This window comes from Peromyscus leucopus, chromosome 6 (genome assembly GCF_004664715.2).
Source record: "Peromyscus leucopus breed LL Stock chromosome 6, UCI_PerLeu_2.1, whole genome shotgun sequence".
Lineage (NCBI taxonomy): Eukaryota > Metazoa > Chordata > Mammalia > Rodentia > Cricetidae > Peromyscus > Peromyscus leucopus.
This window is the reverse complement of record NC_051068.1, coordinates 115,971,060-115,987,573: the sequence shown is the minus strand read 5'-3', so window position 1 is coordinate 115,987,573 and position 16,514 is coordinate 115,971,060. Positions and strand designations below refer to the sequence as shown.

At 36.4% G+C, this 16,514-nt stretch overlaps 1 protein-coding gene across 1 annotated transcript in view; it reads left to right on the top strand.

Moving 5' to 3' along the window:
* The first annotated feature begins 6,054 nt into the window (after positions 1 to 6,054).
* The window catches only part of LOC114689163 (calcium-activated chloride channel regulator 3A-1-like), a 28,080-nt gene continuing 17,620 nt past the window's right edge, over positions 6,055 to 16,514 (top strand). The window contains 9 exon segments of the mRNA XM_037207159.1: positions 6,055 to 6,213; positions 8,159 to 8,299; positions 8,488 to 8,635; positions 9,042 to 9,150; positions 10,712 to 10,889; positions 12,550 to 12,777; positions 14,558 to 14,791; positions 15,149 to 15,326; positions 16,343 to 16,443. Coding sequence (XP_037063054.1) covers positions 6,055 to 6,213; positions 8,159 to 8,299; positions 8,488 to 8,635; positions 9,042 to 9,150; positions 10,712 to 10,889; positions 12,550 to 12,777; positions 14,558 to 14,791; positions 15,149 to 15,326; positions 16,343 to 16,443 — 1,476 coding nt within the window.

Sequence of the window (16,514 nt, the reverse complement as noted above, 5' to 3'; positions counted from 1 at the left end):
ATGGTTCTTTTACATATGTGGGTACCCTTGTGTTTGGGGCATAAATGTTTAGAATTGAAACTTGATCTTGGTGGATCTTTCCTGTGATGAGTATGTAATACCCTTCTTGATCTCTTTTGATTGATTTTAGTTTGAAGTCTATTTTGCTGGATATCAGGATGGCTATACCCACTTGTTTCTTAAGACTGTCTGATTGGAAAGTCTTTTCCCAGCCTTTTATTCTTAGATAGTGTCTGTCTTTGAATTTGAGATGTGTTTCTTGTATGCAGCAGAAAGATGGGTCCTGCTTTCGTATCCATTCTGTTAGCCTGTGTCTTTTTATAGGTAAATTAAGTCCATTGATATTAAGGGATATTAATGACCATTGATTGTTCATCCCTGTTATTTTTGGTGGTAGTGTGTGTGTGTACTTCTCTTCTTTGGGGTTTACTGCTGTGGCTTTATCTATTGCCTGTGTTTTCGAGGGTGTATCTGACTTCCTTAGGTTGGAATTTTCCTTCTAGTGCTTTCTGTAGGGCTGGGTTTGTGGATAAGTATTGTTTAAATCTGGCTTTGTCTTGGAATGTCTTGTTCATTTCGTCTATGATGATTGAAAGTTTTGCTGGGTATATTAGGCTGGGCTGAAATCCATGGTCTCTTAGTGTCTGCATTACATCTGTGCAGGTCCTTCTGGCTTTCAAAGTCTCCATTGAGAAATTGGGTGTTATCCTGATGGGTTTGCCTTTATAAGTCACTTGGCCTTTTTCCTTTGCTGCTCTTAATATTTTTTCTTTATTCAGTACGTTTAGTTGTTTGATTATTATGTGTCAAGGGGACTTTTATGGGGGGTCTAGTCTGTTTAGTGTTCTATAGGCTTCTTGTATCTTCATAGGCATTTCCTTCTTTAAGTTGGGAAAGTTTTCTTCTATGATTTTGTTGAATATATTTTCTGTGCCTTTGAGTTGGTATTCTTCTCCTTCTTCTATCCCTATTATTCGTAGCTTTGGTCTTTTCATGGTGTCCCAAATTTCTTGGACATTTTAGGTCATGACTTTGTTGGCTTTAGTGTTTTCTTTGACTGGTGAATCTATTTCTTCTACTGTATCTTGAACACCAGAGATCCTCTCTTCCATCTCTTGCATTCTGTTGGTTATACTTGCATCTGAAGTTCCCGATCGTTTACTCAGATTTTCTATTTCCAGCATTCCCTCTGTTTGTGTCTTCTTCATTTTTTCTATTTCCCTTTTCAGGTCTTGGACTGTTTCCTTTATTTGTTTCATTGCTTTTTCATGATTTTCTTTCAGTATTTTATTGTTTTCTTCCAGGACTTTATTGTTTTCTTCTAATATGTGTGCACTTTCCTCTAGTAGTTATAGTGTTCTTCCCATTTTTTTTGTCTTTTCCTCTACACAAGCATCTACCTTCTTCATGATGTTACTCATAAGGCTGTTTTCTTCTGCTTCTTCCAATTTTTGATGTTCAGGTCTAGATGTTAGATGCGGGCTAGGTTCTGGTGATGCTGTATTGCTCTTCATTTTGTTGTATGTACTTCTGCCTTGATGTCTGTCCATCTCCTTGTGGTTCTTTCTTGGTCTTATTAGAGCACTTTGTTCAGACAGAGCTGACAGATTCAGGAAGTCTCACTCTCTTGTCCAGATGGGAGCTCACTTGTCCAAATGGGAACTTGGGGGCAGGATGGGCCCTCTTGTCCAGAAGGGAAGACCGGGGCAGGATGGGAGCTCTCTCTGGTTCAGAAGGGAAGTCCAGGGCAGGATGGGACCTCTCTCTCTCTCTCTGGTCCAGAAGGGAAGTTCGGGGCAGGATGGGAGCTCTTGTCCAGAAGTGAAGTCCGGGGCAGGATGGGAGCCCTCTCTGGTCCAGAAGAGAAGTCCATGGCAGGATGGGAGCTGGTGGCCGGGCTCTAAGTCTCAGGAACTAAACAGTTACTACAATATTGTGGATATAAGCCTGATACATTTACAAATGAGCCTATTAATAGATGATTCACTCCAGGATGGGTAGAACCTATTTATGTTAGTCATTCTCCTTCATATACTTCTAATGTTTTTTCCAGGATTATTTAAACTTTTGTTGCAACTAACATTGTTTTTTGAAAAAGCCTAAGAAATCTAAAAGTACTCCTTTGACAATTAGATCTTCTTTAGGCTACCCTTATGATATACTTGCCAGACAGCCTTCAGATTTGAAAATTGCTAAAATAAAACAATCTTATCAGGTCAATTGTTCTAAATGTATTTTAACTAACTGTGTTGATCCTATGTTAATTAACAACTATTCGGTTATTTTACTACTACAAAGACATTCTTATGTTATGCTTCCTGTAAATCTAAAAGTTGATGCCTGATTTGACAGTACAGCCTTACAAATCCTAAAAAGAGTTAATAAATTAATTAAACCAAAGTGCTTTGTTACAGCTTTAGTTTTAGGCATTAATGTTTTTAATAGACCCCCTTACTTCACTTACAGTCTCAACAGTCACCTTGGTTTCAAACATCAAAACTACACATTTTGTTAATGATTTAAATAAAAATGTCTTTAATACTTTCAAGACAACAAATAATAAATAAAAAACTAAAATTAAAACTTGATGCTTTAAAGGATGTAGTTTTAACACTAGGACAAGAGGTAAAATTATTAAAATTTAACTTTCTACCAAATGCCATGCCAGCTTTTGTTACATATATGTAATACCATCACCTTATAATGAGAAAAAATAATTAAAATCTTACTAAAAATCATTTAGTAAAAATTAAAAAAAACAATATTACTCATGATATGGCTCAATTACAAAACCAAATTTCCCCTATGAGTAAAACACATGTTACATCTACTAATTTTAAGAATTTGGCTCAGTCTGTTACTCTGGTTTACAGTCATTAAGCCCACTTAAATGGTTACATTAGATTATTGTTGTTGTATTAGTATCAGGAATAATTCTTCTTCCTCTTCTTCTTCTTGTTCTTCTTCTTCTTTTTTTTTTTTTTTTTTTTTTTTTTTTTCTTCTTCTTCTTCTTCTTCTTCTTCTTCTTCTTCTTCTTCTTCTTCTTCTTCTTCTTCTTCTTTTCTTCTTCTTCTTCCTCTTCTTCTTTTCCTTATTTTCCAGTCATAGTCCAAAGAGTCTTTTCTTCCATCTCTACAGCCAAAACAGATATCTATGAACTTCAATTAAAAAATTAAAAAAACAAAATGAGATGCCACACCAACTCCAGTAGAGTCTGTGTTCACAAGTTCCACAGATTGAGGTGAGAACTTTAAAAGAAGGAGGCCTCCTGGAACCGGTTGTAAAACTCTTGGCTGGAACAAACTATTAAGCAGTAGTTCTCATGGCAATCTATCTGTTTTATCTCTATTTTCTTTTCATATTTACAAGATGGTTCCTGATAGCCTAGGCTGAGATTTCAGGCAAAAAATATGGATAAGAAACCATTCTTTGAGGTAAAGACAGTAGCCATGACCTTATGTCCAAAGAGATCAGTGCTTTACCTCATAAATCATTTACAAAATCATAAAATAGTACAATGATTAAAAAAACCTTTCCCATCAATAAAATTTCATATGACTCTACATATGTCATCAAAAAATGGGCTTAGATATACAATAAAAAGCCTTTAACCAAAAAATTAATAATCTAAATTAACACTTTGAAGATTTAAAAAAAATAGGTACTAGTTATTAAACAATAACTAACAATAAAAATTTATTAACCTGTTCCTGGAAATGTGCCATCTGCCTTGGATGATTTTATGTACTAACTTGTTCTTGAAAACATACTTTTGGCCTTGGATTATTTCATGCTTTACTCTGCCAAATGACAATGATGTTATCTGTCCTAACCATGATTGCTTCACTAAACACATCTTTTAAAAATTTTAATACTTGTTTCACTATGTATAAAAATCCATAATTAAAAAATACATAATACACTCAGATTAAAATTGCCTCTGTGTTAGTGTCTGTCATTGCCAAATCCTTACCCACCTAGCCTTTGAGGACCTTCGTCCCAGGGACTATCATATCCAACTGGGGTGTTCTGTGACAATCATGAGAAGCCATTCCAAACTGGCTTCTTCGAGTTAAGTGGCATCTTTCATTCTGTCTTGTGTTTGAATCCTCTATTAGTCCAAATAATCCATTTACCAGACTTTGAGTTCTTCAAAGGCAATGCCGGAGTTTTCGCGTGTCTATACTTGAAGACAGAGCACTGGGTAAGGAACATGAAGCACGAATTTCTTCCCATGAACTTAGAAGAATAAGGAAAATCAAGGAATAAACAATAATTTATTGAAGTCTATTATGCACCAGAATAGTATGACACAGTCTTTTCTTTATTATTTTATTTGTTTGCTTGCTTGCAACAGGGTCTTACTGTATAAGGCAGAAGTGCCAGCCACTAAATCAAGCTTCACACGTTGTTTCATTCAACCCGTACAACTTTCCCTTCACAGGTATCACTGTTCTTATTTTACAGGTCTCAAAATTGAGGCTGAGAAGCTAAAACAAATGTCTTACCTCCAAGCTAATTTATAATCAAGTAAGGAAAAATATTATGTATGTCAAAATAGCAAAAGCAAGGCCAGTAGTACACAATAATAACAGTTCAAGCAAGTTCAAAGAAAAGAAAATGATTTCTTTAGGAGGATTTTGTAGATGGTACTATAAAATCTTGGTTGGACTAGCAATGATAAGATAATGCTAATCATTAAAGATAAATGCACTCCAAGGAGCTACAGGGTTTTTGTTTGTTTGTTTGTTTGTTTGTTTTTGTTTTTTTTTTTGTTTTTTTTTTTTTTTTTTTTTTTTTTGCTTTTTCGAGACAGGGTTTCTCTGTAGCTTGGAGCCTGTCCTGGACTAGCTCTGTAGACCAGGCTGGCCTCGAACTCACAGAGATCCCCCTGCCTCTGCCTCCCAAGTGCTGGGATTAAAGGCGTGTGCCACCACGGCCCGGCAGAACTACAGTTTTTACTCTGGCACCCACAGTTCTTTCTCTAGGCTTAGGACAGCTTCTTCACTCCCCACCCCATTTAAACACTACAAGACAATATTCACACTTTTACAAAATTTACTCATGAATACAGAGAAGCTGATTAGCAAAATAGCCTATAATGTGTAATGTATGCTATTTATTGAGGCTTCTTAGGATTCAGGACACATGCATGAAAATTTTCTATAGCTTAATATATTTAGCATTTCCAACATCTCATAATAATTCAGATATTTCAGAAAAGACAAAGCTTTTCTTTTTTTTCAAAAAGAGTCATGCAACCCTAACATAGAAATATGTGACTATTAAATGACCAGAACAAGGAGTCAGGCTCACATTGATCTGACTCTGGAACCAACTCATAATGACATTGTACAATTAATCAAGCTATGAGGCTCTTTATTCAATCAAATAAAAAGAAAGAAAGAATTCTTAGGTGAAGCATATTAAGTTCTCAAATTACAAACGGATGTGGAACATTCAATACCATTTGAAAGCTGAAACAAACAGGTAGCTATCATGGAGGTAATAAAAGAAAATCTCCATTTGATCCACAGCCATTTTTGAAGCATTGTACTTACAGCATTCCCATCTCAAGGACGAATATAAAGTCATAAATCTCTGCCACTCCCACTTAAGTCCTCTTGTTGTTTGCTTTCTAATACAAGCCTTTCCATCTGCTCTTGCCTGGTGCTTTCTTCTCAGTTGCTGGCCTCTCCCTATAAACACACCGAAGTCTACAGACTCAGACCTCAGGTGCTGCCTGACAATGGTGCTGGTGCTGGTGATGCTCACGGCGATGAAGAGTACCCACAACCATGAGGATAACTACACAAACAACCCAAAAGATGGCTCACTTCATAAATACCTGTTGCCTTAGCTGTCTTAGAAAGTATAATGAATGTGTTTACCATAATCCCCACTGACATTGAGCAGCTAAGTCTGTAGAATGAATGCAATAAGGAAGGTCATCAAGAAATAGGAGTATTTCACTATACAGGATCCAAATTCCTGAGTGAAGCAGACACATAAAGACCCTCCTTTCGTAGCTTCCTTACTTAGCATGTCCAAACATGGTGCCAGGTCTGAAGGTCTTTCTGTTCCTCAGCCTGAATCTCTTGCAGGAGGTGAAAAGCTCCATGGTTTCTCTGAACAACCATGGATATGAGGGTGTGGTCATTGCAATTAACCCCAGTGTGCCAGAAGATGAAAGACTCATCCAAAGCATAGAGGTAAGAAAGGATTTATTATCAGCGTATTTGCATGTCAATAATTCTTTTTACCTAGGCATTTAAACAAACACACAACACACAACACACACACACACACACACACACACACACACACACACACACAAGGTTATACCCTTCCAAAAATCTCTTTGACTGTATTCATCATGTCTGCAGTATTATTACAGTCAAGATGAGTATCTGCTTAGTTTTCTATTTTTATTATATATTAAAATCAGTGTCCAAGCTCTTAATAAATTATTAGCCAACTAAGGTAATAGACTTTAGAGCAAGTGGAGAAATGTTCTTATATTTTATCTTAATGGTGTTGCTTTTACAAAATCTATACAGCAAATGTACACTTAAACTCCAGCAGTTTATTGTCTGACACTTTTCTCCAGTTGCTCCCCATGTGCATCTTCAGAAAACCTAAATTCCTTACCTATCTTGCCTTAAAGAAAACAAACCTGACACATTTTTGAAGTCGATTTGATTCTAATTTTACTTGTAATAAAAGGTTTTTAGAACACAGCACATGTGCTCTATTCTTAGATCCTCTCAGTATTACTAAGATGTGGTCCAGGTGATTCTAACACTTACGTAAATGAGAAATTAAGTGATTTATAGTCATAAAATAAATGACAGAACTGAAACCAGCCAGCCTTTCATAGTTGTAATATTACCACTTGGTAAAACTTTGTCTTTTATTATACTTGATGATAAGGAGAAATTTTTACTATACTTATTTTTTGTTATCTCTTCTCTATGTATAGTGTGTTCATTAATGACAAAGTCAACATCAAGTATAACAATATGCCAAACTATAAATTCTCTAAAATTTATTCTGTAAAATATTCTGTAAAAAAATCTGTAAAATATAAGATTCAGACTGAAAAATCTTATCCGTGCAAGACATTCTGTGCACAATACATTAATTCCCAGGACATTAGGGATAAAACATATAAAGAATAAATCCAAACACTCAACTTTCCACCATTCTCTTGAGTACTAACCCAGGCCACCTTTGGCCATTTGCCCGGGTGTCTTCTCTTCCTTCTTCTCTGGTATGCACTTGCTCCTTGGGTGGCCAGCCACCTTGCTTCTTCTACTCTCTCCTCATCTCAGGCTAAGTGTAGAGAAGTATGACCCTCAGCCTCTTTGGCATTTGTGGTAGCTTTCTAGTGCAGAAAAGCAAAAACCATCTTCAGCTGCTCTCTGCTGCTGATGGTGCATTGGATTCATTGCTGGTCCTTATAACAGTAGTTACCATCTGCATCTGGATCAGCCCCACCTTCTAATAACAGGACAGAGATCTCAGCTTGTTTGTCAAAGCTGCACAGAAGAGGGAGTGCAGCCATTATTGATTGACAGCATTCACTTTTTCACCTTTTTCCAGAAGAACTTTTATAATCTGATCCAGGCTAACAGAAGCAGCAATATGAGGAACAACCAGCTTCCTATTCTCATTCTGATTCTCATTCACTGACACTCCAAGTTGAAGCAAGAATTCAGCCATTTCTGCATGTCCAGCTGAGAATGCCCAGTGCACTGCAGATCTGCTGTCCTAGTCAGCTCTAGGGATATTGACCATGATCCTCTTTTCCAGCCCCTCCCTTCTGCTGTAGACTGGGTTCTGACTGATAAGTTAGATGCTTAACCCTTCCTTAATTTTCCAAGCATCTCCCACAGACTTCCAATCCTAATTACTTTTATAACTGATCCAACATCTTTGCTCCTATGCCAACCTTCACTGCTGGCCTCAAGAGGTTACAGGTAAAAGCACACATGAATTTGGGCACGTGTAAAGAAACTTACACGTTTAGAAGACTTTGTAAAATTATACTGTTTGAGGGAAGGGGACTTTGATTCAATTCTATTTTGTGTACATACTTTAATGCTAATTTTGTTGTGTGACATTTTTACCACAATGCACTTTAAATTTCATCAGGAAATGGTAACTCAAGCCTCTACTTACCTGTTTGAAGCCACCAAAAGAAGATTTTATTTCAGGAATGTAAGCATTTTAGTCCCAATGACCTGGAAGTCAAAATCTGAGTACTTAACACCAAAACGAGAATCATATGACAAAGTAGGTGTCACATCCCTTTCTTAAATCTTCCTGTGCCTTTTACAGATGAATACATACATTTTGGTAAATGCTAATTGTGCTGGGAGTAAAACTAGTAATACAGCTTTTATGGGTGTAAAAGAGATGATCCTTGTTTGTAAAAATCTCACTTCTTGTAATCTGACTGGGTTTGTTCTTCTGCATTTTAGGCAGAAGTCATAGTTGCTGATCCTTATCTGAAATATGGAAATAATCTCTACACACTTCAATATGGACAATGTGGAGACAGAGAACAGTACATACATTTCACTCCAAACTTCCTACTGACTGATAATTTTCATATCTATGGACCCCGAGGTACAAATATATAAAAAAAAAAAAAAAAAAATATAATATATTTTATATATATTATATATTATGTACTTCTATATATATTTTATATTATATGTACTTTTTCACTGGGAAAAGGCAAATGACAACTATTAATGTGGATTTCTAAAATGTAAAGAAAAGAAAATATTAAGTAATACCTTCATTTAGAAATATGCTGATTATAATCAACCTGTTGTATATATAAAGTTGATAATTAAATGAATCATTTGTTGATTTCATTTCCATTTTATCTTTTTTGGGCTAATGAAAATATTGATTTCTAGAGGTCTCCAGTTCAGGTTAGCAGATGAGCAAGAAATTCAAAGTAGAAGGAAAACCATCCTTAAATTATTTCAACTACAGCTTTATAGATGACAATCTTCTCTCTCAGGCAGAGTCTTTGTCCATGAGTGGGCCCATCTCCGGTGGGGAGTATTTGATGAGTATAACAGAGACCGGCCCTTCTACATGTCTGAAAAGAACACTATTGAAGCAACAAGGTATCACAGTGTGACCTAATCTGACTCTAAAACTTCCTCTTTACGGTTCTTCAGCACTTTCTATTTGGTAGTACGAGTACAATTCTAGGGTTAGATTTACTCAAACCCTATGTATGAACTGATAAGATGTTGAATTTGACTTTTAAATTAAAAGTAGCAAACACTTAGAATATTGAGGAAGTCTTGAGAACAATAGGAATCAGTGTCTTGAGAAAATAGTTCTATGAGAGAATATCAGTTAGATCAGGGAGGATGCTAGAGAACCCTCTACTCCCATCCCCTTGTGATGTGTGGTGTGTCAAGCTGCCTTGAGTCTTGCACACAGGTGCTGTTTTGGGCTCCTCTCAGCAAGGCCTTCTACCCCAACTATCAACCCCACAAAACTATCCCTTGCCTAGACAATGCCTATTCAACCTTTACCTATTTCTCCTCTTGGTCTCTCTGTTCCTCCCATTGGAGTTTAGATGCCCTGAAGAGAGTTTCCAGAGAGCATGTGTGTGCCTCCTCAGACTTCTGCTAACCAGGCTTAGCCATCCAGGAGATTTGTTTTCTCCTAATAGAGTTGAAGATCCTTGAGACTATGGGTTTTGTTTTGTTTTGTTTTTGTATTTCTCTAACAAGATCAAAACTAAGCAAAGGATTATCAAATGATAAGTATTTAAAACATTAAACAAATGAATGCATTTCCCTATCATCAGTTATGAAAAGATATATATATATATATATATATATTAGTGAAAACAATGTCCCTGCACTATTCCCAGAAACCTTGAGTCTCATCATGTATAAAATAACCTTCTTGGACAACCCTAGAGCCATCTTTCTTGAAAGACATCACAACCACTATTATCCTTGCAACACAAACAAACTGTGACATGAACTAATGTCATAAAGTATGAATAGGAAGAAATTATACACATAAAGAAGGTTTTAGAATCCTTTTCATATTCTCTGACAGGGATCTGGCAACTATCTTTGTCATGAAGCCCAACAGTTTGACGCCTGTGTCCTTTTAGTTCTTCCATTAGCAGCTTAATGGCTAGAAAAATGTAAACTACAAATTACTATACTGATTTTAAAACCATATAATTTATACATAGAAATTTAAGAAGATTTTAAACATATTTTGACTTCCTCTCCTAACTGAAAAAAAAATCCTCTGTAACTCTTAGCTAATTTAATCTTTATAATATCCATATAAGTTTGAAATTACTATCTTATCCCACAACCACAGAGGAAATATTTTTATTGATCATATCAAGAAGCCTATGACTACTTAAGAGTACAGTTTTTACTAAAACCAAGGGTGTGGACAGGTAATCACTGCGCCTACTTTTGTCGAAATGAAATGCTTGTGCATGACCAAACAGAGTTGTCACTGAGAAAAAGACTTCAGAACATTGGTCTTTATTGCTGACTTGCCTAGGTTCAATTTAAAAACAGAATGTGTGGCTTCAAAACGGGCTGAGTGTGTAGCTTTGTGGTAGAGGGCTTACCTAGCATGTATAGGCCATGGGTTCAAGAGCTTGTACCACAAAATAATCCAATTCTTTTATCATAGATGTTCCACTCATGTTTCTGGCAGAATCATGGTCATGGAATGTCAGGGAAGCAGCTGCAAATCAAGGAAATGCCGGCGAGATTCAAAGACAGGACTGTATGAGCCCAAATGTACATTTATCCCAAACAAAGCCCAAGCTGCCAGGGACTCCATAATGTTCATGCAAAGTCTTGATTCTGTAAGTACTTTCCATTTACTCAAGAAAGAATCCCTGCAAAGTATCAAGTGATGAAGGCATAAGTCTATGATAGTAAGCATCCCCACAACGAGAAAGAAAAGCACTCATTCAGCCCATGTCAAGGGTATCTGGATAGTATCCTACCCCTTCTTATTAACCTGTTCGTTATCTTCAAATGTAGCTCTGTACCCTTCTTAGTGAGTCACATAACTTCTTAAATCCTTCTCTCACTGATGTCTATTGGACCTGTGTGCAGAATAACAACCTTACTTTAATGTTTCTCCCAAGTGTTTATTCATATCACTCCCAAAGTAATCTACAATGGAGTTTTCAGCTGACATCTAGATTTTCCACTTTCTGTTCACTAAAGCTTAACAAACCATTATAAAATGATAATATTTGGGATATATACATGGCCCTGCCTCCATAAAATAGAGAGATATAAGAACAAAAGTTCACAGAGATAATGGTTTAAATACATAGTTTGATGGGTATCAACAAATGTATTAGTCAATAAACTTGACATAGAAACCCACCCTGTCCTTCTTTTTTTCCTCTTTTTTTTTCTTTTTTAGATTTTTGTAGCTTTGTTTTGAGTTATTTACATGCTCAACTCAAAATCCCCTTGTCATCTATAAACTCCCACCCTGTCCTTCTTAAGATGTAGCTGAGAGAACACTACTAAATATCACACTTAGTTCCCTTATTTTAAAAATGAAATTTAAATATTTGTTTCCCATTGTTATTGTTATGTTTATAAAGTCTAATATAAATAAGTTTAAGCTCAGTGCTTGATTCAAGGTAGGTACAAAACAAGCCTTAATTTTTTATCTTAAAATGGATATTTTCAAAATATCTAGTCATCTCTTTCCCTAGGTAAGTCCAATCTTTTTAATTTTTAATTTTTACTTGACAGATAATAAATTTATGGGATACAACGTGATATTTCAATAGACCGACAGAATGTCAAATGATGAAATAGGACTAAACAGCATATTCATTACTTTAAAGATTTATGCTCTTTCTTGTGGTAATAACATTCAAAATCCTCTCCGGCAGAGCATTTTCGGGGTTTATAGTAATAAAAACATCTACTGGAAGAATTATTAAATGCCATTCATCGCTACAAGAAATGTCTACATCTCTTACACTTTTATTATTTTTCAAGGGTATTGCTTATATGTGTCATTCTTCAGCACTAATAACAAGCTCCATGGCTAGAACTGTCCTCAAGTTTCTGGGCCAACAATGGAGATGTGGAGCATTGACAATAAAGGACTGCCATCTCTCCTATTCCACTTTTAGGGGACAGAAATTACCAGAAGCCATAACACTCTTCCTGTAAATATAATTCAGAATGGGAGATCCTCAAAAGTTTAGATGAGGAAACAAGAAGGTGACTTAATCACATGACCAGCCTCCATTCTTCATTGATGATCTAACTTTAAAATCTCCAAAAAGTGTTAGCTGTGTGTATTGATAGTATGACTCACTTGCACTAGAGGTATGTAAAAATGTATGTCCAAACACCTGATTATAAAGTTATTCTCATCAGGAGACAAATCCTGTTCAGGATGCACAAGGTAGCTAACTTTATATTTGGAAAAGAAAGTGATCCCTTACAAGTTTTTACAATATTGTGTTTGAATTGTTTTTTCAGGTGATTGAATTTTGCACAGAAAAAACCCACAATAGAGAAGCCCCAAACCTACAAAACAAAATGTGCAATTACAGAAGCACATGGGATGTAATCAAGAAGTCTGCTGATTTTCAGAATTCCTCTCCCATGATAGGAACAGAAGCCCCGCCCAGACCTGCATTTTCACTGCTGAAGTTCAAACAGCGGATAGTCTGCTTGGTGCTAGATAAATCTGGAAGCATGAAATTTGTAAGACACTTTTTGCTGACACTCTCAAATTAAGTATTAAAGTTAAATACAGAAATATAACTTAATTTTATCTTAGTCGTAATAAACTAACACACATATGTTTATGCCAATGAAACAAGATAAAAAAAGATGGTTAGAAGGAGGTTATAAGATTATGGATAACTTTATCTCATAACTTTTAATTCTCACTAGAACAAGTTTAATTGCACACACACAAAAAAATGACGTCAGGTGAAATTGTGCTTGCCTAATCTTAGTTACTCAGGAGGCTGAGACAGGAAGACCACTTGTGTCCATTGGCTTTAGGCCCATGTGGGCAACCTACCAAGATCTCTTCTCAAAAAAGAGTAAGGAAAGGAAAAAATGGAAACTATCCATGATTACACCATTGAACATATCACTTCATGCTTTCCTTATCCTCAATGTCTACATTTTTCTTCAAAAATGCAATTATATTTTGTGTGTATTATAATCTGATCTTTTACATAATATGCCTTAAAAACTCCCCATGTGAAAAAGGATTCTGTGAAAGATTTTCATAATTATGTCATGTTTACTGAAGCAGTAAGTTCAGGGCTTACATGGGTCTACACCAGGTCCTCTGCATATATAGTATAGTTAGTCACTTAGTATTTTTATGGGACTCCTGACTGTGAGAATAAGTGGGTCGCTGACTCTTATGCCTGCTCTTGGGACTCTTTCCCTCATGTTGGGTTGCCCTGTCCAATGACAATATGACAGTTTTGCTTCATCCTGTTTTATTTTGTCATGTTTGTTGTCTTTTAGAAGCCTTTCTTTTCTAATGAGAGACAAAAAGGGAGTAGATCCAGAGATAAGGAGGAACTGGGAGGAGTAGAGGGAGGAAACACTATATCAGGATATATTGTATGGGGAAATAATTTATTTTCAATAAGAAAATGGAATAAAAAAATTATGTCATATTTAATAATTATGTTATATGATCATGCAATAATTTAATCAAGCCCTTGTAGTTGACAGTCTTGATGATTTTCTACTTGGTATTTATTAAAATATACATTTTAAAAAATATTTCATTCAGGTAAATTATTTAATAGATTGTTACATAAAAAGGTAAGAGTTTTACAAATATAATATCTAGTGGTTTTAAGGTTTATTTTTTATTTTTACTTATTTTTTTTTTTTTTTTTTCGAGACAGGTTTCTCTGTTAGCTTGCGTGCTCATGTAGGCTGTCGAACTCAAAGAGATCGCCTACTCTGTTGTGCTGATTAGCTGCGTTGTTGGTTTTTTTTTGTGTTATGTTTGTTTATTGTGTATGTGAACCACTTGTGTCTTGTGCCTGAAAAGCCAAAAGAGGCCATCAGATCCTCTGGAAGTGAACGTACAGTGTGAGCCATATCTAGGTTCTGACAACTGAACCCAGATTCTCTGCAAGAGCAGAAAGAACTCTTTTTTGTTTTTTGTTTCACTTTTGTTTTTGTTCAGTTATTCTTTTGTTTTTATATCCCAACCAAAGTTTCTCCTCCACCCTTGCCTACCCCCTCCCCAATCCATTCTTCCTCCTCTGTTTCTCTTCAGATAGGGGTGGGAAGTCTTAACTGCTGAGCTAATTATCAATCCTCCAAACTGATTTTATTTCATAGATTTCATTTTTTAATGACATGAAGAAGCTAAAGTTTAAAATACAGCAAAGAATTATTACCAAGATCTATGGTCTTTGGTGATTCTTGTCTTTACCAATCTGACAAGGTTTCAAGAGACTCCAGGGTTGTTCATATGTATATACACATTTTTTTACAGGGAAACCCTATCTCTCATCTCACCCGAATGAACCAAGCAGCAGAGCTGTTCTTAATTCAAATTATTGAAAAGGGATCCTTGGTTGGCCTGGTCACATTTGATAGCACTGCTACAATCCAAAACCTTCTAGCAAGAATGACCAGTGAGAACTCCTACCTAGAGATCAGTGCAAACCTGCCTCGACAAGTCGGGAATGGAACTTCAATTTGCAATGGACTCAGAAGCGGATTCCAGGTTAAAAAAGAAAATTACTACACAGAGAAACCCTGTCTCGAAAAATCAAAAAAAAAAAAAAAAGAAAATTAATTACTGTCACTTGCCATTGACCACTTTTAACTTTTAGCGAGGGTGGTGAGCTCCTGAGCTCCTCATATATGATATTCTAACCTGATAAAAACAAGCCATCTGCAAGAAGAGAAAAGTAGCCTTCCTGCTCTCTGCAGCCCCTCTGTGTCCTGCTAGAAGACTAGGCAAATCCAGACTCCGGGCAGAAGCCCAAGGACTCCTCCAACTGAAAGACAGTTTATTCTTGCTTTTCATTTATTCAGAAATCATTTTTCTGTGATTAGTAACGTGGCTTTTCCCATTCAGGCAATTACCTCCAGTAACCAGAGGACTTCCGGCTCTGAGATCATATTGCTGACAGATGGGAAAGATGGCCAGATAAGTTCATGCTTTGAGGAAGTCAAAAGCAGTGGTGCCGTCATCCACACCATCGCTCTGGGGCCTTCCGCTGCTAGAGAACTGGAGACCTTGTCCAGCATGACAGGTACAGCAACTTCGGAAGTGTTTGGACAATCGTCTGTAGTCTGTCCTGCCGCACATGTTCTCCATAGGCTGAAAACTGCTCAAAAATTCCATCTTGAAATTCATCTTTGCTTGTTCCCACTCGGGTTCTTTTCTCCCCGCCCCCCACTCCTCCGTATGTGAACTTCTCAGGTTCTTCCTTATTGATTGTCATCGTTCATTCTGCTCCCCATTTCAACCAATACTGCTAATCAGAACCTTGTTTCTCTATGGTTTCTCAACTGTGTCCAAAACTATTTCTCAGTTTAAAGACACATTCAATCCCACAGAAAATGTTTGGACATCCCAATTTTATGGAAGAGCAAATGGACACCTAGAGGCTGTAAATGCTTTGCCTGAAAAGCCTGACTACCCGTTCAGGGCTCATTCCATCTTGGAGTGTTTCTGTCAGGTCCCAGTGCATCCTAAGCCTTGTGTGACTACTGCAGTAATCACCCAGATGGACTTCCTGACACTTACTAGTTCCATAAGTATTAATGAACACCATATTTTAAGCAATCATTTCTCCTCTGTAACCTATTCTTTCTCAGCTTCTTACATGTAAGTAATCTCTCTCTTCCTTTGTCTCCATTGTCTATTTTCATCAATCTTTACTTTGTCCTAAACGGTCAATATTTAATTATCATTGTTGTGGTTTTGATCCAACTAGAAAATAAGCCATTAGCTTCTAAGAACTGGTTTAAATTTCATTTCTGTAGTATTGTATTGCATTCAGGCTTTGCTAAGATAGCATGCACTTCTATTTAGTGGCTAATTATCAATCAAAAACAATTTTAATTCCTTAATTTCCCTTTGTTCTTATCACACTTACTTTGAGCAAGGTTTTAGTAATTGTAGAATTCTGCGTGGGACACTACAACACTGAGGATCTTGCACAGTAATGTTTTGTGGAGTGTAACTAAACATCTGAAATAGAGGGTTAAATAGATCAATGACAGCACAAGTAACTAGGCTTTCCCATTGAAAACTCCCCTTCAGGAGGGCTTCGCTTTTATGCCAATCACGATGTAAATGGCCTCATGGATGCTTTCAGCGAGATTTCATCTAGAAGTGGCAGCATCTCTCAGCAGGCTGTGCAGGTCAGCAAAACCCTTTGTCTTCTCACTGTTGTAATAAACTCCTATTATCCTAATTACTAACTAGTCTTCTC